General features: G+C 36.4%; 1 protein-coding gene across 2 annotated transcripts in view; it reads right to left on the bottom strand.

The window, feature by feature from the left end:
* The window catches only part of LOC123684939, a 63,247-nt gene that overhangs the window by 21,605 nt on the left and 17,446 nt on the right, over positions 1–24,196 (bottom strand). For both annotated transcript variants that reach the window (XR_006748208.1, XM_045624470.1), the window contains exons 2-4: positions 22,950–23,071; positions 14,448–14,535; positions 1,962–2,047 (exon numbers count right to left, since the gene is read on the bottom strand). Coding sequence is in view for 1 of the 2 variants with exons in the window: in XM_045624470.1 (XP_045480426.1) it covers positions 1,962–2,047; positions 14,448–14,535; positions 22,950–22,997 (222 nt within the window). In the remaining variant the exon portion in view is untranslated. The remainder of the gene's footprint in view (positions 1–1,961; positions 2,048–14,447; positions 14,536–22,949; positions 23,072–24,196) is intronic.

Genomic DNA, 24,196 nt, shown 5'->3' with positions numbered 1-24,196 from the left:
GTTGCCATTTTGAAGGTAATATTTTTATACCTCTCTCATGGAAACCCTCGTCCCTATTGGCAAAAATTGGGACTTTTGATTTTCGCAAGACTCTGTTGAAGCGAATTTTTCACTAGCAAAATTGTTCGCCATGGACAGGAACAGATGGTAATCACTTGGTGCCAGGTCCGTACAATAAGGCGGATGCATAAGAACCTCTCAACCAATTATCAATTTGTTTGGCCTGGCGTTGTCGTGATCGAACACAATTCTTCTTCTATTGGCCAAAGCTGGCTATTTCTGGTCGATTGCTTCCTTCAGACGTCCCAATTGTGACAGTAGAGTTCCGAGTTAACAGTTGTGCTGTAGGGGAGCAGCTCATAGTAGATTATTCCCTCCTAATCCCACCAAACACACATAAAACATTCCTGGCCGTCAATCCTAGCTTGGCCACCGTTTCCGCCGGCTCACACAACGTTTCGATCACAATCGTTTTCGCTTGACGTAGTCGTAACCACTTTTCATCAACAGTCACCAACCTCTTCAAAAATGGGACGATTTTATTGCGATTTGCAGATAGAAATTCGGCCAATGAGGTTTTTTTGCGTTAATTCATGTGGTGCCCATACATCGGGCTTCTTCTTGAGACCAGCCTTATGCAAATGGTTCCAAACCGTTTTTTGTGCAAACTTTAGCTCTTGGGCAGTCAAAACAGTGCTTACATGACGATCGGATTCGACAATGTACATGATTTCATCGACATTTTCGACAAATGGCCTTCCAGTGCGGGGTGCATCGAAATTACCGATACGGAATATATAAAACCAAAATTGCGCGTAATTGACTATTACAATATCAGGAACATAAACACTATTCACATTTTCTGCCACCTGGTTCGCATTTTCGACTTTATTGAAAAAAAAACAGTAAAATATGTATATCGTACTTTCTATCCATCTTTGACCCGCGCTCAAACTAAACTGAGTCAACTAATCATAAACTGTCAGAAAAGTATTTGTAGTACAAAATCTCATCTTTCTAACTCCATTTTTTTACTACACCTAATATACAAACAAAATCTCAAATGGGTTGAATTTGTAATAACGTAAATATTAAGTGTTTCTTCCTGAGTTTTCTATGGTCTGTTATCACGAAAATTTGGATTATGTTTTTTCCAATATTAGGTATGCTTGAATATTTTATGGTTCTAATGATGTGATTAAGATGTCTTTTTAGACATCTTATCTTATCATATCTTATCTCAAACAAAATTTAATCAATGAACAAGCCAGTATTTTTACTGGCTTGTTCATTGATTAAATTTTGTTTGAGATAATTCTGGTGGTGCTATACAAATAATTGACCAATCAACGGCAAAATTTTAAAATTTTCATTTGTTCTGTCAAAAGTTGATTGACTTTTGATTCAACCTCAAAATGACATTGACAGAAAAGCGACGTGAGCGCCATAAGAAACGATACGGAAATCTAGTGAAAAGGGACCAATATCATTAAAATCCAAGAAGGCTGGTCCCTTCAAAAGTCGCCACTTAATCTTAAGGTTTTTCAAGAGTAAGTGAGCACAACACTATTTGAGACATTTAAGATGTGATCAACTTGTATTAGTAGGAAACATGATATTATTATTCAATATCTACATTGAAAATCCGTCGGTTCCGTCGGTTTTATTCTCCGTAAATATTTGGGTATTTTTTTCGATATTCCTTTTGAATTTTCTCTGGTTCTGCCGACACGATCATTATGCATTTTTGCATGGGTCTTGAAATTGTTATTTCACATCTAAATTCAGGAATTCATTTAACAAAAAATTTCTTACGTGTTTGATTTTATGCTACAAATATGTATCATGATCATTGATAGGTTCAATAACAATAACAATACCTAACTCAGATCTCTGAATATCGAATAGGAGGAGTATGATCAGGAATCAGGATCGGTATGAAAATGGTCAGTAATACTTACTTTGTATATGCAGATGTAGAGGTGTATATTCAGGATAAACATTAATAAATGTGTTCCAATTATAGCACAGTACGCAAATTGCACACCTGTAAAAAATATTGAAAAATCAGATGAATATCAGTATTTCAGTGAGTCTAATTCATGAGTCAAAATCTAGCTTATTTGACAAGATAATGAAAAAATTAAGAAATTGCTTTGAATAACATCAAAGAATCAAAGTATCTTCCCAATGGTCTATAAAAAAGATTCTTACATTTGACAGCCAGATTTTCAAAATATAAAATTTCAGAAATCTCGCTAAGACGGAGAACGAAAATTTCTCCATAAAATGAACCAATAATAATCATTTTAATTTCCCTCGAAATCGACACGTCAGTAAAAAATCGGAACCCTTTATGAGTTTATTATCGCTTTCAAGATAAGTACTTTTATTCAACTACGAGCTCGTCTTTGTCCGAGGTTCATTATTTTCCTTTATCTATCCGCTTTCTCGGCACCGCCCCTTGCCATCAGAGATTTATACATTCGTCATCGGTATTTATAAACTTACCCGTTGTTTTCGGTTTTTTTATCATTCTCGTCAAAAATTTCAATACTTTAGTTATCAGAGGGCTGAACTGAGTAATTCGCATCAGAAAATTGTCTGAGCTGTGTTGTAAAATTTATTGTACAAATAAATAAATACATTCAAATTGCAATTTCTTTGAGAAGATATCAGTTTTGAATTGACTATATCTACAGGGTGTTCCTAAATTGGAGTTACAAATGAAAATGACAGATTTCTCGGATTATCCCAAGAAGAAAAGTCCCACAACATAACTCCGCAAACGCTTTGCACCTTCCCTTCACAAAATAATCAACTTGGATTGGCATAGATATTCCGATTTAAAGTTTTCATCATGTGATATCCTGATTTTGAATGCAAATCTACAGGGTGAATTATTTTCTGGAAGGGTGCCCGCTTCTTTTCTCCAAAATTATTTTTTTATGAACCCCTGGTAATTTAATTTAATTTAAAAAGTAACTCTGGTCCAGTGCTACACTTTTTGGTTGGTTGTAGTTTTGTCGTATCTGCAATCGATTTCGAGAAACAAATTCAAACAGCCCTCTATAGTAATTCTCAGGGAAATTTAAATTATTATAAAGATCCAGTAAGGTAGTTGTGATGAATAAATTAATTATAAGTTTTGGTACTTATTTATCAACTCTGTAGCGAAGATTAATAAAGATTCGATAAACTGAATAAGCATCATAAAAAAGTAGGACTACAAGAAATACCATGTTTCTCGAAAACAAAGCTTTTGCGGGCTCATGTTTCCAGAGAATCTCTCATTTTCCTTCGTAATTCCAATTCAGGAACACGCAGTATAAGATAAGAACAATCGATATGGTGATTAGAAAAATTATTTCGAGTTATTTGGTTCAAACTTCGTTATCAAACCCCTTTTTCTCACATTATAGATATGAGTAAACAATGTCGTCAAACATTTTTTTTTCGATTACCCCCCCAAGAAAAAAAAGATCTTTTCCCTTGCTGTCAAACACCTTCATAATATCCGATTCATTGAATAAATTCAAATACAGCATGAAACCTTAGCGAAACCCCATTTTTCACTTCGTTGGCTACCCTGACCCCTTAATCGAAATAATAAATCAAAGGGCGTCCGCTCTGAGACCGAGGAATGCTGAGCAGAACACCTGTATCTTCCTATCGGAAAACTAAACTGTCGTGTTGGCATCCCTGTCTGGCTACTAAAATATTCCCCGCTTCTGGGTGTAAACCTGGGGACGGGAAACAGTATCGAATCAGACAGATGTTTCCCGGCAGATATAGTGTCGACAAGGGAGAAATCTAAAGGTGCCTACTCACGTACCTGTAAATCAGAACTGTCGATTTGCAGATCATCAGTTTGTTCTTAATTACTCATGCTGAAATGATCGTCAGGTCGAGATCTTCAGTCGGGATCGAACGATCTTACGAATATATACTAACTGATAAAGTAACTGCAGCTGTTTAAATTTCAATTTTTTTTGGTAAAACATAGATAGTATAAATGAAATTAATTTTATGGCATTCAGACAATTTTTTTAATTATGAAAAAAGTACCTCCTCGAGCGGGGCTCGAAGCCGCAACCTTCGAATTACTAGTCCGATGCTCCAGCCTTTGAGCTATCGAGGAAGTTGAAGATTCTCAACTTTCACGATACAATTACAATTAAATCTTTATTCTGACAATACCCAAACAAAAAGGAGGTTGAAGGCAATTAAAAAAGGCTGATGTCGTTTTCGGTAATTAATGGCATACCTTCCTCTTCAAAATGAAATGAACTTCCATTGATTTCTTTCAAAATATACTCCTTTTCTTATGTTAAAATGAAACTTCCTATTGGCAACCCTGTATGTAGGAATTTACCGTGCCTATGGAATATCAAACTCAGAGAGTGAAAAACGAAATTGAATCTTGTTCTCCGAATCGATCACTCAATTATTTTGTGGAATCATTTTCCGAATTTCGAGCTGGAAATGATTTCAAACGATAAGGTTAGACTCACTGATGACGAATCTTTTCTCAAACTCGATTATGTCCGTCCGCTCGCCATATACAAGTAAACTTTCGAACGGAAAGACCTAGAAACTTTAAATTTTCAGGGTAGGTTCAGATCTCGTCGCTTCTTTAAGTTCGTAAATAATCTGATGGGTTTTGATAGATATGACTGTTCGAAATTTCGATTTTCTGTTAATTTCAAAACCATTCAGCATTAATATCGTTATTCGTTAACATAATCAATAACTTTCACTCTGGGTCTAAAGGATATTTCGATGATGTTCTGAGTTCTGAGGAGAACTGACATTTTCACCGTGATATGGCCATAAACAACACATAATGTGGATTTTCGACCTCGTTTCGGACTGATATCTTACAATATATCTTCCTCGCGATGCGAGACAGTTCAACCTTATCCGTAGTGGAAAAAATGGGGGATATCACAGTAGGTTAGAGCAAAAACTGTGACTTTAACATACACCCAAAGAAAAAAATCGCAAGGTTTTGAATCACACTACCTGGAATTGAGATAATTACATCAAACTATGAATTGGGACCATTTATTGAGGTAATTACCTCACCGAATTTTGTTTTCAATATATCGTTTAAGAGGTAGCTGATGGACGTCTTATTGAAACCACTTATTCATTAGATGCCCAACTAGGGCATTGGAGATCATTACAGATCTCACACCTCTTCATCTAGTGATAGAGAGAGAGGCCTATATGACTACTCTAAAACTATCTAGGAAAGGTACCGGCAATGAGGGAATTAGGAATAAGAGAGCCTGGTTCTCCCTGACTAATTACATACCATCAGCGAACGTTCCCAGTGATGAGATGATAAACAAAATTATCATCGAAAAAACCTTCATTACGAGGCTAAGTAGAAAAGAAGATTGGGAAAAGGAGTCCACAATCCTAGTTCTTAAAAAGAATACCATTAAATGGCACACATATAGTTCCAAAACCGCGATGGGGACTGGCGCTGGAGTATTAGGGACTGGTACCAAATGCCCAATATCTTTGAGCCGCTATCTAAGTGTCTTTCAGGCAGAGAAAGATGTGTAGAAATGAACTTAGCAAAAAATTATTAGAAATGTGATATAGCGATACATTCTGATAGTCATGCTGCAATTAAAGCTCTGAGCTCACATATCATCTATTCTAGGATGGTGTTGGAGTGCCGAAAAAAACTCAATGAAATAGGGAAGAATAAAGGTCGTTTTAGTCTGGGTTCCCGGCCACTCGGGAATTAAAAGGAATGAAGAGGCCAACACACTTGCCAGAAAAGAAGCATCTTTCATCGGTTCGTGGCGTAGATAAATCTTCCTGGTTTGGATCACTCCAAAAAGTTTTTGAATGCGAGAAGTATCTGGATCTTAGTAAAAATATGCTACACCTCCTCACTGGATTACTCACAGGGCATTGTCACCTTAGGAAATACCTCATGAGAATGGGTCTAGCAGAAAATGATGAGTGCATATTCTGTGGGAAGGAGGAAGACCTGGTGACGGAATGCCTAGCCATCACTAACCAACGCAAATTCTGATTTGGACACGAAATTTGTAAAAGTGAGGAATAAGCCTCCTTGAAGCCATCCCAGATGGTGGAGTTCATTAGAACTCTTGAACTGGAAAGCGAGCTGTAGATCACGTTATGGAGAGAATAGCTCTGATGGGGCACAATAGACCATTAGGTCGCAGTGAAACGGAACCTCCTTAATTAAATCTATCTATCTTTCCACCAGATTATTCTCAACAACAGCATAAAAAAATCATTGCCATTGTTCTGTATCGTTCTCCACTGACTCCCCTTCGACCATTTTCTTCAAAGAAATACGGACCAACCACTCCGCCAGCATGATTTGCACACTAAACAGTGACTTTAATTAGATGTAATTAAGTTTCAATAGTTTCGTGTGGATTTTCATCATCACAATTTTGTTTGTTTACATAACCATTCCACCAAAAATGAACTTCATCACTGAATTTAAAATCGTTCAAGAGTAAAATCAGAAAATAAACGACGTTAACGGTGGTCTCATGGCTTCAGTTTTTGAACCAGTTGATTTTTTTAAGGACATATACCCAAAGCTCTGCTTAAAATTTAACTACAAAGAGTGATATTTCATCAACAAAACATATTTGTATAAAAAAAGAAAGACTTGTTTTATTAACTGGCTTGGACCTCGGCAAAATGTCCGGCATGCCGGTCCTGCGGCAGCTATGCTCCCACAAAACCATAAACTTTTTATTCGAAACTTTTTTCCGTAACATGTTTCTTTTTCAAGAGCTTTGAACGATTCAATCTAAAAAATTCACCCGGTATAAAATCAGAAAGTATTGAACAAATGGTCGGCGCGAATAATTTTGGCGCCTGAAGCAACTAATTTTTCGGCGCCAATGCTGAAAAAGCATCAATAACAGCATGACCTCCCTCATAAGCACCACACCCCTTTAAAAAAAACAGCACCTGCTCCGATGATAATACAGAACTTTTTCTCCCGATGAAGAAACTTGAAATAGTGCGTAAAAAAAATAAATTCTAGGGAATGAAGGATGCGTGAGTAGGTAACTCAACTAATGCAAAGTTTCAGTATCGCTTCGAAAACTAATTGGGATTACAAACATGTGTTCCGCTGAAAGCATTTGACATTAAACAGTAACTAGTTTCGAATGCAAAATCGTAGGAACTTTCAAAATGTTAAATGTGTAAACATCAGGACCCAAATAATTCGAAAACGAAGATCTTTGTGAAATACATAATAAAATACTAACTGACAGAAAAACTGCAACAACCAGAAGAAGCTGTTTAAATTTGAATTTTTTTTTGGTAAAACATAGATAGTATAGCAAGGAGGAAAAGATTGAAATTTGGAGAATAAAACGAAGTGTTTACAATTTCTTTCAAAAAATTTCTTGATGATGTGTTTGTCCACCGCTATTATCTACATATACACTCCCCAACACGTCTCGGCATTGATGCAATAGGATGGTCTATTTCTTCTTGAAGGATACTATCCCAAGCTACCTGTACTTCATGTCTCAGAGCCGCCAAAGTCCGTGGGCGCAGGGGTAAATATCCAAGCCTTCTACCCATGATGTCCCAAACATGCTCTATGGGCGAAAGATCGGGGGATCTGGGCAGTCATGGAAAAATATTCACATGGGTCTCTCCACTCTGGCGACATGCGGTCGGGCATTATCTTGCTGAAATATTTGATTCTCGAGCCGATTAAGGTAAGGGAGAACATATGGCTTCACTATTTCTTGAAGGTAACGCAGCGCTGTTATGTTACCTCGAATAAAGACTAAAGGTGACCTACTTGCATGTGCAATAGCACCCCATACCATACCTACTGTCCGATGTACATGACGCTCATCATCAAACTGAGGTTCACATCTTTCTCCCCGTCTAATCCTCCTTCGGTCATCATGTGTACCTAAGGAGAATCGAGATTAATCAGAAAAGACGACCTGATGCCATTCCCCATTCCAATGTTGACGTTCTCTGTACGACTGAAATCGTTGCCGGCGATGCTCAACCGTCAGAGGTAACACAAGATGGAGTCGATAATGCTGTAGTCCAAGAGACCTTATTCGGCGGTAAACCGTTCGGACAGTTTCAGCGCCTTATTGATTTGGTGCTTGAAAGGCTTAGCCGTAACAGGCTTTCCATCTCCCAGGGCAAGTCTGTGGCAGTCATGTTTAGACGTCCTCCAACAATTCGATCCCCTATGGGCTCATTCCGCTGGTCATCGGAGTTTAGATACTTTGGCGTGGTGGTTGACGCTAAGGCGTCAAAAGACCAAGGTGGCTTCTGGGCTGTTTCGTCTTCGACGAGCATTAGGAGGTGATCAGGTTCGGTCTCTGATCATCTTCTTTAAAGGTATTTTTCTGCCAATAATATCTTATTGCGCCTCCGCATGGTATCACCCCCTGGGTCATGCCCATGTCCGACGGGTCATTCTGTCGGCTCAGCGACATTTTCTCCTCCCTTATGTCTCCTTCGTTTCGAACTGCAGCCACATCTTCTCTTCAAGTTATGGCGGGTAGTTTACCCGCACACTATTACGTCGTTCATCGGGCTGCAGCTTATTTTCTGAGGAGAGAATTTGAATTTCGTGTCGGAGAGCTCTATATTCCATCCGTGTCCTTGGACGACCCTGGTAGGGCCTCTGCGATCCGTCGGTCCATGGATGTTTCACTGCGCCATTTCTCTTCTTGTTGGCAGTGGGACTGGGAAACGTCTGACTCGGGTCGTTGTACCTTCGACTGGATCCCCTCTGTTCATTTTATTCCCATAACCCTTGGTTTCGCCCAAGTTTTCCACTGGCCTTTTTTATTTCAGGTCATGGTCCTTTCAAAGGTAATCTGTTCAGGCTGGGTCTGGTCGAGGAGGAACACTGTTCATGTAGTCGCCCACAGTTCAGCGATCACATCCTTAGAAACTGTCCCTTGTTTAGTGACCTTAGAGTCATGTACGGTCTATCTATTCTCGAGTCTCCAGATCTCAGATTAGCTGATTTTTGTTCATCTCGAAATCATTTTGGCCCTTTATCTGCATTCGCGGCTGATTCGTTGTTGAGTCATTGAGGGTGGACATTTTTAAATGAGACCTCTGTATAGAATTCAGAACGCATTGAAAATCAAGACTGTCGATCAGACCGGACGTTCTTTCTCTTCTGACGTTTGTCAAGCCAACTTGTCACCACTATGTAACAAGACACCTTCAGGGATCGAACCATCGGCCGATAGTTTGATCGGCCTTCCATATATATCACATGGAGATACATCCAAACTCACGCACTCGAAATCAGTCGATTCCCTAATGGTATTGAAAAGACCGATCAAAGGATCGGCCGATTGGGAGTCTGTAGTGTGCGTCCCCTCTTAACCCGAATTCGGAAAACCGAATCAGACAGATGTTTCCAAGCGTATATAGTGTCGAGGAGGGAAAAATCTAACTCACTTTCGCCCGATGAAGCGCGGCAGCCGGCCTTGCGGAAATATGGATCCCTCAAAACTTCGTGGAGTGTATCTCTGGGCCTCTGCGGCGGCTTTTAATAAAACCCGCGAAAACGAATTAAGGAATTAATGGTTTCTGCGAACATTTTGTGTTATTCATGGGCGAATTTATGAGATCTACACCGCCGGCAGCCATCGATTTTCGATTGCTTTCCGCGATTTTTAACACGAGAAAACTCGGTTCCTTCTTTTTGAAGTTTTCCCCTCGCGCCAATTTCGCGGCTTCATGAAATTCATGTGTGGTTCGCCTTTGTTCGTGCTGCGATGATTGAGATGTACTTCGGGGGAGAACTAGTCGTAGTAAGGTTCGGAAGAGGGTTTAAATACGTTTGAAACTCTAATGTTGATTGTGGAATAACCATGCGAACGTACATGTGAAATTTCGTGAGGATCAGTATATTCATAGATATTATAAAGGTTTAATGAGTCTACCTGATAAAGGATATTCAATATAATATCGAAAAATTGACAACTTTGTGTCTATTCCCTCACAATAATATATCTTTATGATATATCTGGTTTATTTTTGTCTTGAAATATAATTCCAATTCTATTTTTTATTTTTATTTTACACAGAAGAACGCTTTAAGGTGTGAACACCCAAAAGAAACGCCCACTGATAATATAAAATAGACAATGCTAAGAATCAGAAATAAATGAAACAGTGCTCACGAACAATGTATAGAACTACCCAAATATCATCTTAATAGTCTTTTGGAAAGAACCCAAACTACACCCCGAAAATAAATCAACACTATTTACATATGAATTGCATAGATCTAACATTCTCGATATGCCCCGGTGCACACATCCGACATTTGCAGTTGCGACACCGTTGCGGTGTCGTACGCTAGTGTGCATGCTCCCATGTGATTCTTTGTATCACAGCCCGCATGATGGCAGTTACGACGTCGCAACGGCACGGCGGGTAGTGTGCATGCTCCCATTTGATTCTTTGTACCACAGGCCGCAAGTACGACACAGCAACGGTGTCGTAACTGCAAAAGTCGTATGTGTGCACCGGGGCTATATGTGAGTAATTTGCGCTGTTGGTTCTATATCTATAGGTGGTCAGGTAAAATAAAGGAGGTCTCCTCAGAAGTCTAACAGGAACATAAAAAACAATTGAACCTAGAATTTAAGGACTGTTGAATTTATTCGACAGTATTTTATAGATAAAAATTGAATCATTCATATTTCTTCTGTCCTTTAAGCTAATAATTCAAAAATGTCTCAAACGAACACAGCAGTTATCCAGATTTCTAGGTATCAGGTGAAATCCCGTTCTATAATTTAGAAACCTAAGGAACTTCGCTTAACCTTTCCAACCTTTCGGTATATATATTATAATGAGGACACCAAACCGAAGAACCAAAGTTGAATTTGCTGTAAACAAAGGCAAAGTACAGCGCTTAAATTGCCTCACGACTTTTGAATTGACGGCATTGCCTCATAATCCACCCAAGAACTCTATTAGTCGCGCACACCAAACCATTTATATGTTCATCCAAGATGAGCTTTGAATCCAGCACGATACCCAAATCCCTAACAATATCAGTGCGCTGGCGCCGCAGGGTAGTTACAGAAAAAGAGTAATCATAGTTTATTACTGACCTATTCCATGTGAAAGAAACTAAGCAGTTTTTTTCTGTTTTTAAATGTAAGCTGAAGTCATCATCTGAAGATCCAAGTAGTCCTGGATTCTTTGAATTAGTATGAAAAGTTTTAAATCGTTCTCGAACAACAGAAACTCACATACTTTAAAACATTTGTTGATACTGTTTATGTGAATGATAAAAAGAAGTGGACCCAAATGGGAACCTTGGGGGACCCCTGATGATGGAAAAAATGATCTTGAATTGAATCTCCCGATCTTAACGTAATGAGATATATATGTGAGGTAGGACTCAAACCATCTCAACAATGTCCCCTCACACCGACATTCTTAAGCTCGTTCAGAAGGGTTTTAATATTTATTTGGTCGAAGGCTTTGCTGGAATCTACTTGAATTCCCTTATCAAGACTTTTTTGGATAAATTCAGTGAAGCAGATGAGATTAGTTTCAACTGATTTTCCTTTAACAAAACCATGCTGCTCAGGTATTATTCGTATTACTATTCTATAAATGACAAAATTAATAATCAACCAAATGAAAATTCAAAATAACTAAAACTGTACAAATTGACACAGTTAACAAATTGAATATCTGAATTAACATAAAAACAGACGAACGTTTCGGAATTTTTGTATTTACTAATATAATGTTTTCTTATCAGAGCCTTAAAGTTCAACAAAATTTGTTCATGTAGTTCATGAGAATAACAAGGAAGAAATCTATGACTACCTGAAGAAAAAGTTCTCTTTGTGAATCCTTACTAGAGAAATAGTTACGTTTAGTTAGTTTGAAGTTCTCCAATTGCAATTTTTAGTATAATAGGTAGGTATACAAGTGGTGAGTTGGCAAATTCAGTAATTTTGTTGAACTATAAGGCACTGATGAGAATAAATTGTATTGGTATAAATACAAAAATTTCAATACATATGTCTGTCTTTAATGTTAATTCAGTAATTCAATTTGTTAACCGATTACTGAATTTGTACAGTTTTAGTTATTTTGAATTTTCTTTTAGTTGGTTATTAATTTTTTCATTTTTAGAATTCAAATTAAGTATATTCCTAGACAAAAATAAACTGTTTTATATCAAATTCATAAAAAATTGAATTAATTGTAGATTATCGTGATGCTAGCAGAACCACTTTGGAATTTTCTATTTTTTATTGGCATAATGTTGAGCTAATTTTTACCTTTTTTTTCTTCGATTGACAGCAAATATTAATTTTGCAGACACATATCAATCAGCAAAGTATAACTTTTCCTGCCTAGGCAGCAAAATGATTATTCTCAATGCGAAAAACACATTCGACATTTTCTGAGAATCAATATTTTTTGCCACCTTCCTCATTTCTGGAGGAGCAAGTACTTCTAAGTCGCTATCACTGTTCATAAAATAAATATATCCGATATTTTTCCAAAAACATTTCAGATATTTCATAAGTTGTCAAACTATAATTATTATGGACATATCAATTACCAAAGCAACCAACCATTTCAACAATTGCGAGAATTCTAACAAATTTCGTTTAAATTCATTACTACAGGAAAAATGAAAAGATTGTGGTAATTGTAATAATTTGCAAATACAATATCTTACATACAGGGTGTTCTGATTTGTTTCCGACAAACTGAAATGCGTGATAGATCACATCATTTTAAGCAGAAAAGTTCCTATGAACATGGGTCCGGAAATGCTTCGTTTCCGAGATACAGGGTGCTAAAGTTGAAAAAATAATTCGCGTTTTCTTTAATATGTTTTGACTGCTTCGAAATCCTTTGATGAAATTATTCCTATTCAAATATTAAATTTAAATTCATTTTGAAAATTTCTAAGGCGGAATGCATGCGGATTTTCTATTGCCCACTAATAAGTGGAAGTGGTATGCTATGTAATTGTTGTTTTTAAGTGAATATTTAAGAATATTTTGTTTCCTGAAATATTGCGTTGTTGGGATGCTTTACGAATACTGAGTTTTTATTTTCTTCGAAGGTCTGTAAAATCCTATTTCTCTGTAGATGATTTCTTCTTTGTATGCTTCGTTCGGGCCTTTGGTAACCAATACCATTTTCCTGTATTTGTTGATAAACTATTAACTTAGTTAACTATAATTATAATTAATGACATCTGAATGTAAAACAATCAATCATTCGAAGATGTCATTTGTGCATTCAACAGAACGGTGGACATTTCGAACACCTTCTTTAAAAATTATTATGTTATTTTGTTTTGTTCTAAATTGTTACTTCTAAAAAATATTTAATTTAAAATTATTACAAATTTGTTTCTACATGTTTTAGAGATTACAAAAATTTGGATTTGGCTTTAAATGCGTTTTTCTCTGAAACGGTTGCCCCTAGCAACTTAAATGAGGTATACCTTTTTTAACTAGAAAAGTCAGGGGAATCGATTTTTTTAGTCCAGAATGACGTACAGGGTAGCACAAAAAAGTTGCAACGGTTTAAAGGGGACGAAATGATTGCCAGTGGCGCCCTCTAGAAAATACAACCAAATCGACCACAAATTTGAATTTCTCACCTCAAAAAACCCTATGTACCAACTTTCATGCAATTATTTGGAATCAGTCGAAAGATATTTAAGAAAACGCGAATTGTTTTTTCAACTTTAACACCCTGTATCTCGGAAACGAAGCATTTCCGGACCCATGTTCATAGGAACTTTTCTGCTTAAAATGATGTGATCTATCACCCGTTTCAGTTTGTCGGAAACAAATCAGAACACCCTGTATATCATCATAACCAGCCAAAAAAAGAATTATATATTCAACTCGGGAGCAAAGTAGATTGACTGCCTTGGCTGAATTCCAAGCCTCGCTACGCTCGGATATGAACTATCAGCCGTGACAGTCAATATACCTACTACGTTGCTGTCTAGTAAAACAAATAATTATATCACTTCAATTGTAGGAGAAATCACGGGTTCTGCTTCTATAGCTTAATGTTAAGCTAGAAGAACCAACAAGCCTTTTATGGACAATATGATTACACCATAATTTTGAAACAAACTGACAAATTTCTGAATTCACGTTTCTAAAAAAATTCTGCTAGCTTTACCGTTAAGCTGGCAGAACCCAGCTATAAAGAAACTCCTAAGGAGAATTTCACTTACATAGTAGTATTAGGCTTTATTCAGGCTAATTTATTACCCTATTACGAAACTTATTGCTCTTCAGTTTATCGAGAGATCATGGGTTCTCTAAATTCACCATAAAGTGGGAGTAAATACCAAATAAATAGACCAAAAGAACTTTTCCAAAAAATAAGTAGATGAAACTCACCATAATAAACGTCTTTCAAATCAGCAACTCTCTTTAAATTGTAGGAAACCCTCCAGCTGTAGAACAACACAACCATGAATGATATGTTCTGAAACAATGTTCATAAGTTTAGTTAGTTCTCCATTGAGTGATATACGAAAATGGAAATGTTAATAACTACTGTGTAGAATTGATAACATGGGATGTTTTGTGCTGTTGTCAGTAATTTTATTTACATAGTAATTGTATTAATGGATCGATGATTGGTTATTAAAGGGATATCAATAATCAATTTCGTGAACATTAAATTCATTGATACGAGACGATAGCATTTGTGCATCGATTTCGCTGTTTTGATTAATGCCCTTTTATTATAATAAAAGGATTTTATAATATTAAGATATCAATAACACAGGGCTACAAAAAAAATTTGGTGCCTGGGATTTTAGATTTCAACTATATTTGGGACGCTGAATCTGTAAATGCTATCCGTTTTTCTCTATCAGCTCTACTCTTTTAGATACATCAACTTATCTACCAATGTGGGTTTCATTCAGTATATTAATTTATGAGAGTTCATAAATTATTATACAGGGTGTTTCATTGGAAAACGGATATACTTCACAGGTGCATAGGTGGCACCAAGGCGGTTCTGGAGATACCCAATTTATTGTGTCTTACTGTCTTCGTAGCCGAGATACAGGGTGTTTTATGAATTATGCCCGTTTCTTTCTGAAGCCATATCAAACGAACCACCCGGTATATTTGGCAAATATGTTCCTAATTGAGAGCCAAAACATATCATGCAATAACCGACTTGAAAATCCAGTTCCGGGTTAACAAAAAATTATGAATCGTTTGAATCCTCGAAACAACATCGGAATTTTGAAAATCTGTTTCAATATTCGAAAAGTTCCGATTTTCAAATAATACGAAATTTTATCATGAAAATGAAGGAATTCATGTATGTTGAGTTTATATTATGCAGAACTGAACTGAAAAACAACAACAAAATATTATGTTACTGGGTTATATAACCTTTTTTTATTTCATTAGGACACATATAAATAACTTTATCATTTCCATCTAAATATTTGATAGGAGCACAATTTTTACACATGATATGGTATAGTATATCCAAAGTCACTTGGAGGAAGCCTGAATATTTCAATTATACCAGGGTTGTCCAAGTTTCCAGAAATTCCTTTGGAATTTATGAAAATATTGATATCAATACTCTCAAATAAACCCCGGTATTCAGCAAATCGTCTTGGAAACAAGAATGTCCCGATTTGATTGATCTTATTGGCTGAATATTTCCCCTCGTATTCCCCTTTCCACTTTGAAAGCGTTTTTGTTTACACTCATTGGCTGCATCTATCTCTTCTTAATTGCTTTCTAATAATTCGCATAGACCAGTGTGGTCCATAGGGGTATTATTGAAATGCATTTTTACGTAGTTTTAATTCGTTATGTGACTGATGCTTTCAATGATTTCGACTATGATGTTTGGCACAATTCTTTGGCTTATGTGAAAAAAGATGAATATTTCACAATCAAATCTATTCCTCCATTTACTTTCAAAGTCAGAATTGATATATGACGGGTTCTGAAGAAAATGATTTCGCATGCTAAATATCTTCATTCCACTGAAGGAAGAATTGATTAAAATGAGATTAACCAACAAAATTTTCATTATATTTTTTTGATTTTAGCAATGTTATTACTGGTTCGAGAAATCATGTAGAATAGGCATATGATGTTGGGGCTCTTAGTACGTCAAATCAGCAGCTACATAGCCAGATCGAAAAATCAATCAAGTATTTTATAGAAAGTAGAAATATTTCACCATTTCCTGCCATCAGTCGGGACAGTTTTGATAATAGGTTACATACATCTTTGAATATTCATTCTGATTCTCAATACGAAAAATTTAAGTGTTTCTTCTAACTGAGTGGAGTAGTCTATGACTCGGTCTATGATTTCCGGAAAACATAGAAACTAAAATAAAAATTTAGATAACTAAATTTGACATTTCATGAAATGTCATTAATTATTCGTATTTGAAAATTTTATTGGTTGATGGATTTTCAACCATCTCAACGAATAATTTATTACAATTCATGAAATTTCGACTTTTTAGTTCCTTTTTATGTTTTCTGGAAGTCATAGACTACTACATTCAATGAGAAATTGCAGTTTTCCTTAGTTCAAGTTTTTCCTCGATAACTCTTTAAGTATAGGATTTGCTTGAGACCCCTCTCTTTTTATACCTACGTAAATTGATTGAATGAATGAAGTTTTTTCAAAAAACTTTTCATAAGATATCTATAGGAATCTCTTTAACTCATGAACCCTTGAGCCTATACTTAAGTATTGCCATATTGCTGAAATTATCATCAACCAAGCTATCTGATAATGCAATAATATACTGGGTGTGCCGTTTGAAATAAGAAAGTAGTACTTTGTTTTCGGTATAAAAGGAAATTGTATAAATTTTCAGCACAAAATTATTATTAGTTTTCCATAAACGTCTAATTGGCCATCGCGGTTAATCACCCTGTACATCATTATCATTTAGCCTTCTGCTTTCACTAAGGGACATAAATTTTGCCTTACAATAACTAAGGAATAAAATTCAATTCGGCAACGTAGCTGCTAATTTGACGTAGAAAATTGCAAGGATCTCACGGTCATGCACCTATTCTACCCTAGTTTATCTTATCTTCAGACAGAACATTTCCGAATTCCTCTCAAAAATTTTCGTGCTCTTATAATTCTATGCAACGATCAGTTCATCATCGTTAATAACGTTCCTTGATAGTATATTCCAGGTCGAGAATAAAGAATAATCAAATTATAACACCGTAGAATGACATATAGTGTCATTTTTGATGTAACAGCAAAAGCTACTCACGTCACAAATTTTCTGAAAGAATCGACATCTGAGCCCCATACATACTCAAAAATATTATTTTCAACTCGAGGGTTTGACAAGTGTGCGCCTATGGTTTATGACTGTTTTGCAATTATCTCTGGCCAAGCGTTTTTATAGACTAGTTCAAGTGACTTTGGATATACTATACCGGGTTTTTCACCATAATTTGATCCCCCTTTTAACTTTGTTACTAAAAGAGGTACAAAAAAATGTTTTGCACAAAAGTTTCACGAAATCGACTAATGTTTTTTAAAATGATTTCACAAAACAAAATATATACAGAGTGGGCCACATATTGATATCAACTTCATTTTTTCAAATGGAACACCCTGTATATTTTTCTATATTTGACTAGCTCTTTTTCCCCTGATTTCAAATATATAACATATTTTTGGCCTATCTCTCTTATTCTGAGTACCACAGAGTTTCCAATTTTAAGAACTACCTAGCATGCTCAGTAATCAGTTTTCGAGTGGTAGGCTGCGATAACTCAAAATGCTCTTTTTTGAGTTATCTCGTTGGCAACGATATGACATATAGTCAAATTGCCAACGAGATAACTCGAAAAAGATCATTTTGAGTTATCGCAGCCTACCACTTGAAAACTGCCAGCTTGCATGCTAGGTGGTTCTTAAAATTCGAAACTCTGTGGTACTCAGAATAATAGAGATAGGCCAAACATATGTTATCTATTTGAAATCAGGGGAAAAAGATCTAGTCAAATATAGAAAAATATACAGGGTGTTCCATTTGAAAAAATGAAGTTGCTATCAATATGTGGCCCACTCTGTATATATTTCGTTTTGTCAAATCATTTTGAAAAACACTAGTCGATTTCGTGAAACTTTTGTAGAAAACATTTTTTTGTACCTCTATTAGTAACAAAGTTAAAGGGGGGGTCAAATTATGGTGAAAAACCCGGTACATTCTATCCACTGCTCTCTTGGTGGAGAATTAGAATATGAATCATAAAAAATTATGCAGTAGATACTATTCCAGATCATTACCACTATCACTCTCGCTATTTTGCCTTTTGCTTTTTCCTGATACTGATAATCTCTTTCACCTTTCCCCTTGCCTTTGTCATTTATTTTTCTAGTATCTTGGTTTTTTCTGTTCCAGTCCTTATAATGTCTTCAACTGTTTTGTCTTTTTTTTGCCTGTTCTTCAGTCAATAATTTTTTTTCTGGAGAGTCTGGTAAAATAGCAGTTGATGTAAGGTCATGCGGAGATTTCAATTTCTTCTTTTAATAGGTTTCCCGTCGTTGATAACAGCAGAGGCAGCTTTATGTAACAATTGTCTCGGAGGTCTTACCTCTCTGTTTTTCGCTTGTAGTTTCAGATCCTTAGAATGAAATGAAAATGTGTCATGAGAATTTTAGATAAGATATAAAGTTGATTGTGTTTAGTTGTTCGGAGGAACAACCAGCCCCTCCAGAAAGGAACTTATGACCCCAAATTAGTTTTATATACGAAGAAAAACATACCGGTAAACTAACAAAACCAATTGAAACAATACTCAAGCAATAAGATTCCTTCCAAAGGTAACTACAATTTGGGAAATTTACGCATGAATAGGTTTATAATGAACAAAGATAGACCAAATAGTTCAAACATGAAAACCTACACTTACGTGACGTTTCGAGAGCACGTGCACACAGCCACTCAACCACCGTCACCAGAGTAATAAAAATTATTGCCAAATTGGCGCTCAACTTGGTGCTTTGAAAGCATATTTTGCATATTTTGTTATCTTTTTTTGTTACAAAGTTATTTCCATCGGAACTACTTACCCCGGGAACTTCCAGCCCCACTCTCCCCTATTAAAGTTATGGAGGGTCGCTACCAAGGAAGATGGGACATGCACATGAAGGCAAATTACTGCTGGAGTTCAAAAAAACATTCTAGAATGTAGCGGAAAAAAAGCTTTCGAAGTGTTGGTTGACTATTTGATTTCTTCAATTTTTTGTTTGTTTTGGTTGTAAGTACGAAAACGACATAAGATTGTATTATGTCTCTTAAGTTAATCATGGATCTAATATTGATGAATCAGTCTCTTACGGGTTTATTAACAATAAGTTACATGAACATTTATTGAACCGACAAGTTAGCTGGGGGTTGGAAGGAAAGTAATAGAGATATGTATACAAACAGCTCTCTGATTGAATAAAGAACATGAGCGACTTGAATTAATCGAATCATCGGGTTATGATCCGCTAAGATAATATCGACTTTGACGTCGATGATGCAGCATTCGTGAAGGCGTCGCATTGAGACTTGATTGAGTTAGAAACAAACGGCAACCTCCGGAGTGAAGCCAGTTGCTTTCAGTCGAATTTGTACGCCAACAGCAAGAAGGAGATGAGGATGTTTCCGTAACTTCGCTCTGTTTTCAACTAATTAAAGGTTCGAATCAATTACTCCATCACTCTTTCTGCGCTGTACACAAGAATCCGAGGCTGTCAGTGCAACATTGAAACGGCTGTGCTGGTTGAGTTTCCGACTTCTACACATCGGTCTTTTTTTCGGATTTTTCTGTACAGAATGAGTTTCAGATTATACCAACTTCAGTGTTTTATATCGAATTACTTTTTACTACATAGGAGTACGACTTTGCTTTCGCCGGTTTTTTCTGAAATTCGAGGCTTTGTTGTAAAGAACTGGTTATACATTTATGATTCAAAGTATTGTCCATCGCCGGCCACTACTTTTTCCCATCTTTCCGGCAGCGTACGAATTGAAAACAACTGGTCATCTTTGGAAGCGATCCACGAATAGATCCAATTTTTACTTCTTCATAAGACCGGAAATGTTGGTCAGCCAGCAACAAGTGATAGTCCGAGGGCGCAACATCTGGAGAATACGGTGGGCGTTTCCAAGTATGTCTTGACCACTTTCACAATATAGGGTCGAGCATTGTCATGCTGTAAAATCAGTTTATCATGTCTCTCGTTGTATTGCGGTCGTTTGTCTTTCAATGCTCAGCTCAAACACATTAATTGCGCGTTAGATAGCGATCGCCTGTGATTGTTTCAATCGGTTTTAACATCTCATAATACACTACGCCGAGCTGCTACCACCAAATACTGAGCATGACTTTGGAACCGTGAATATTCGGTTTGGTTAGGGTATAACCATGATTTTCTGCGCTTGGGATTATCGTAATGAACCCATTTTTCGTCTACAGTAACAATGAGATGCAGAAATCCCGTCTTTGCCTTGCAAGCAGCTGTTCATATGCAAACAAACGCCGTTCAACATCTCTCGGCTTCAACTCGTACGGCACTCAATTTCCTCGTTTCTGGATCATTCCCATGACTTTTAGGTTTTGAAATGGCTTGTTGCCTCACTCCCAATGATTCTGCCAATTTTTGTTGTGTTTGACACGAGTCTTGATCCAGTAATGCCTCCAATTCTGCATCTTCGAAAACTTTCTCTTTTCCACTGGTCTTCGACGTCAAAATAATCGGTCTTGTGTAGAAACCACTCTCGGCACGTTCTTTCGCTAATAGCGGTCTCATCAGGGCCCCCGCAACCGCGCGTTCAACGCGTGCACCGCACGCGGGCGCCACTCTTAAGGGGCGCCAAAATCTCTTATAGACCGCATGAAAATCCGAAAGACCAAAGGTTTTTGAAAAAGTTTTTTTTTTATTTTTTCAACAATTTTAAACGTACAAAGTCATCTTTTACACATCCAAACAAGTTCCCGAACGTCACAATCCCTATAAAATAACCTCTGCCACAGATTGCAATTATACGATTCTTTTCTAGTAAACAAATCATAAATAATCATCCCTTTGTCGGTACGGGATTTCTTTATGGACCACCTTGCACCGGACGGCGGGAACCATTTCTTCGATCATCACTAAAATGCATATGGTACACATAAACAATCATAAATACCGAAGCGATAGCTTTTAGCCAGGGGAATTACTGAAACTTTCGCCACCATCTGTAGGAAAAATACTACATGTTACAGAGAATTTCTGAAACTACCAAAATCTGCTTGCTATGCTATAACAGCAGAAACCTATCCAAAGAATAGTTATTTTGTTTCGAAACGTTTAGGGGTTGAGGTCAAGACGCACAAAATTAAAATACTCAGATAATTGGAAAGATTTGTATTTTGTGTAATTGTGGTTTGTTTTACTGTTTCTTGTTGTGATTAAATTAAATTTTAAGAAATGGTAAGTACCTATCCACATACCTACAGTATTAGCATTTCTATTAGTCTATAAAATTCGATTTTTTTTTTCTGTTTAAAATGGTGCACATCCTAAATTAGCCCATACCTATATACTATAATATTATTTTTATTTGATTCAAATAGGGAAGTATTGTTTGTAATCGTGAAAGAATTGAATCGACTTTGATATTTTGAATTTGTTACCTGGGGCATCATTTACATCATTTCGAGAGCAAAAAAAAAGCTAGACTTCAACAAAGGGAGAAGATGGCTGGGAGTATGGAATAATATTTAATAATTATTAATAATAATATTAATATTTTAATATAATATTATGAATAATTTAAAGAAGAATAAAGCTCAGGTTTTGAAAACTCTGCAGTTTCATTACAAAATTAAAATAAAATGCGGTTTTGATCGAATGCTTGAATAAAATAATGAAACATTTAAAAAATGTATTATGCAACAACTGACAGCATAAAGTTCATAAGGCATTCAATAAAGGTTGCTGATAGTTTTTTTAACCCTTCTACAAATAAATTCCTAACAAAAACTGAAACATTTTTTGCCGATTATCTTGCGACGTTTTTCTCCACTTCCCCCCTTTAAGGGGCGCCAAAATATTTTCGGCACGCGGGCATTGATGACCCTTGCGGGGGCCCTGGGTCTCATTAAAGGTATTTGAGAGCATTCGATGAGCCCCAGCCGTAGATTTCTTTATATGACAGCAGAAAATCAAAACCTCCCGCAAATGACGAGAATTTGGCCTTTAAGCGGACATCGAGAATAACTTTATGATGCAGGCACAAATCGACTAATATTTTGATGGCGTTATGTTTACCAATACCTAAGCTTATTGTATGACATCTACGATCTATTTATTTCGACTACAGTAACTTTATTAACCACAGTGGCGACAAGCGTGGTCTCGTTTTTGATTGGCTGAGCCTAAATATGGCGGCTTTTCATGTTTATATTCTCCATCCGTCTGATTTTTGGGATTTATTCAAAATGTAAAGCCCATTTTATTTAGGTACTGTAGAATTCTTCAGTTGAATTAATTCATTTTATATACAATCAGGCCCAATAATTTTGATTCTGACGTCTGTCAGTTCAGAGAATTATATTCTCAAGTTCCATGGTTCTATGTCCCTATCCGCCATTTTTAGGCTCGATTTGAACGAGTTGTCGCCACTATAATTTCGAAAACCACTTACCGCCATCTATCGCAAAACGGCAAAAACAAAGTTGTGCACCTAATCTGATACTCATCATTTGAAGTTGAAGTTTGAAGGAAAAAAGTGGTATGGCACTGGCCATGTCATCTGTGCGCCAGGAAAGAATTGAGTGACATGCTATGTTAATACAAGCACAATAAAAAATTCAATTCTTTACTCACCAAAAAGTAAATGGCAGCTATTGACGCTGCATGTCTGTGGTTCATCATTATGAACAGTAGGTACTTTTCTTAGAAAAGATCTTGTATACAATCTCGCTCATTCGCTGTCTCCAACAATCTAGCTGAAAACATCAAAAGAAATGTTTTGAAAATTATTTCTTAGTGTACAATTCTATGAAATATAATATCAAAATGATTTTTTCACAAAACCTCATCCGACATTAAACATCTTCATGTGATTCCGTTGAGTTTAAACGAACTTTAGATCTAACAGGAAATAACGTCATTTTCATATAATACTTTCCCTTTGAGGAACAAGCCTTTTATCTTTATGTATACTTCATTTATATCCCATAAAAACATCATCTTCATTTTACATAAATATGAAAGGATTAGCGAAATTCTCATAAAATGGGGAAAATAACGGAAGAACAATCTGCAACATTCTGAACTCATGTCACGTGCCATGAAATGTCGCAGAAAATACAAAGTCAGGATAAATAAACACCAATTCATTCCCTGGAGTTTCTACGTTCACTGAATCTTTTTTTTTTTCGTTACTATTCTGAGTGCATTTCAGTTTAAGAGTTGAGCAGAATCGGTGGAAAAATTCAATATTAATAGGGTTTCGTTTTTCCTGCTTTTTGGGAAACGCGACACGAATTTTTTTAAATATAAACGTGAATTCGAAAGGTTCAGCTTCAGAACCTTGTTATATCAAATGATTAACTTTTTTCGCGCTTCTTCCAGGTCTTAGGAAACAGTGTTTGGTCTGTAATTCTTAAATTTTGAGCCGATGATGTATCTAAACAACGGCCAAATTTCTATTTTGTCTGGCCTAGATAACTCTCGAATGCAATGCGCAAGAGACATGAAAATTTAATAGTTCTTTGATGATTAAAATCCGTATGATGATTTCAGAGATGATATTCTGTTTTCTGAATAATTGAAGTATTAGCTAAAATCAATTTGTAAGGTTAAATTATGCTGTTACGTATAGAAAATAACATACAGTAGAACTCCAATTATCCGAACTCCGACTATCCGAATCGCCGATTATCCGAATCACAAAAAAGCCGCGAAGCCAGTGTTTGCGCGTCAAGTCTTGACTTGACTTGTCTTAACAAGTTAAGACAAGTTCCGGCACATTGCAGTCACGGCGCACCTGTCATTGTTTGTTTTGATTAGCCAGTGTGCTATTGACCTTGCTCGAGGACGCTACTCTTTCGCTACGGCTTACTTTTGTT

Source organism: Harmonia axyridis, chromosome 7 (genome assembly GCF_914767665.1).
Source record: "Harmonia axyridis chromosome 7, icHarAxyr1.1, whole genome shotgun sequence".
NCBI classification, from domain to species: domain Eukaryota; kingdom Metazoa; phylum Arthropoda; class Insecta; order Coleoptera; family Coccinellidae; genus Harmonia; species Harmonia axyridis.
This window is presented reverse-complemented; position numbering and strand designations above follow the sequence as displayed.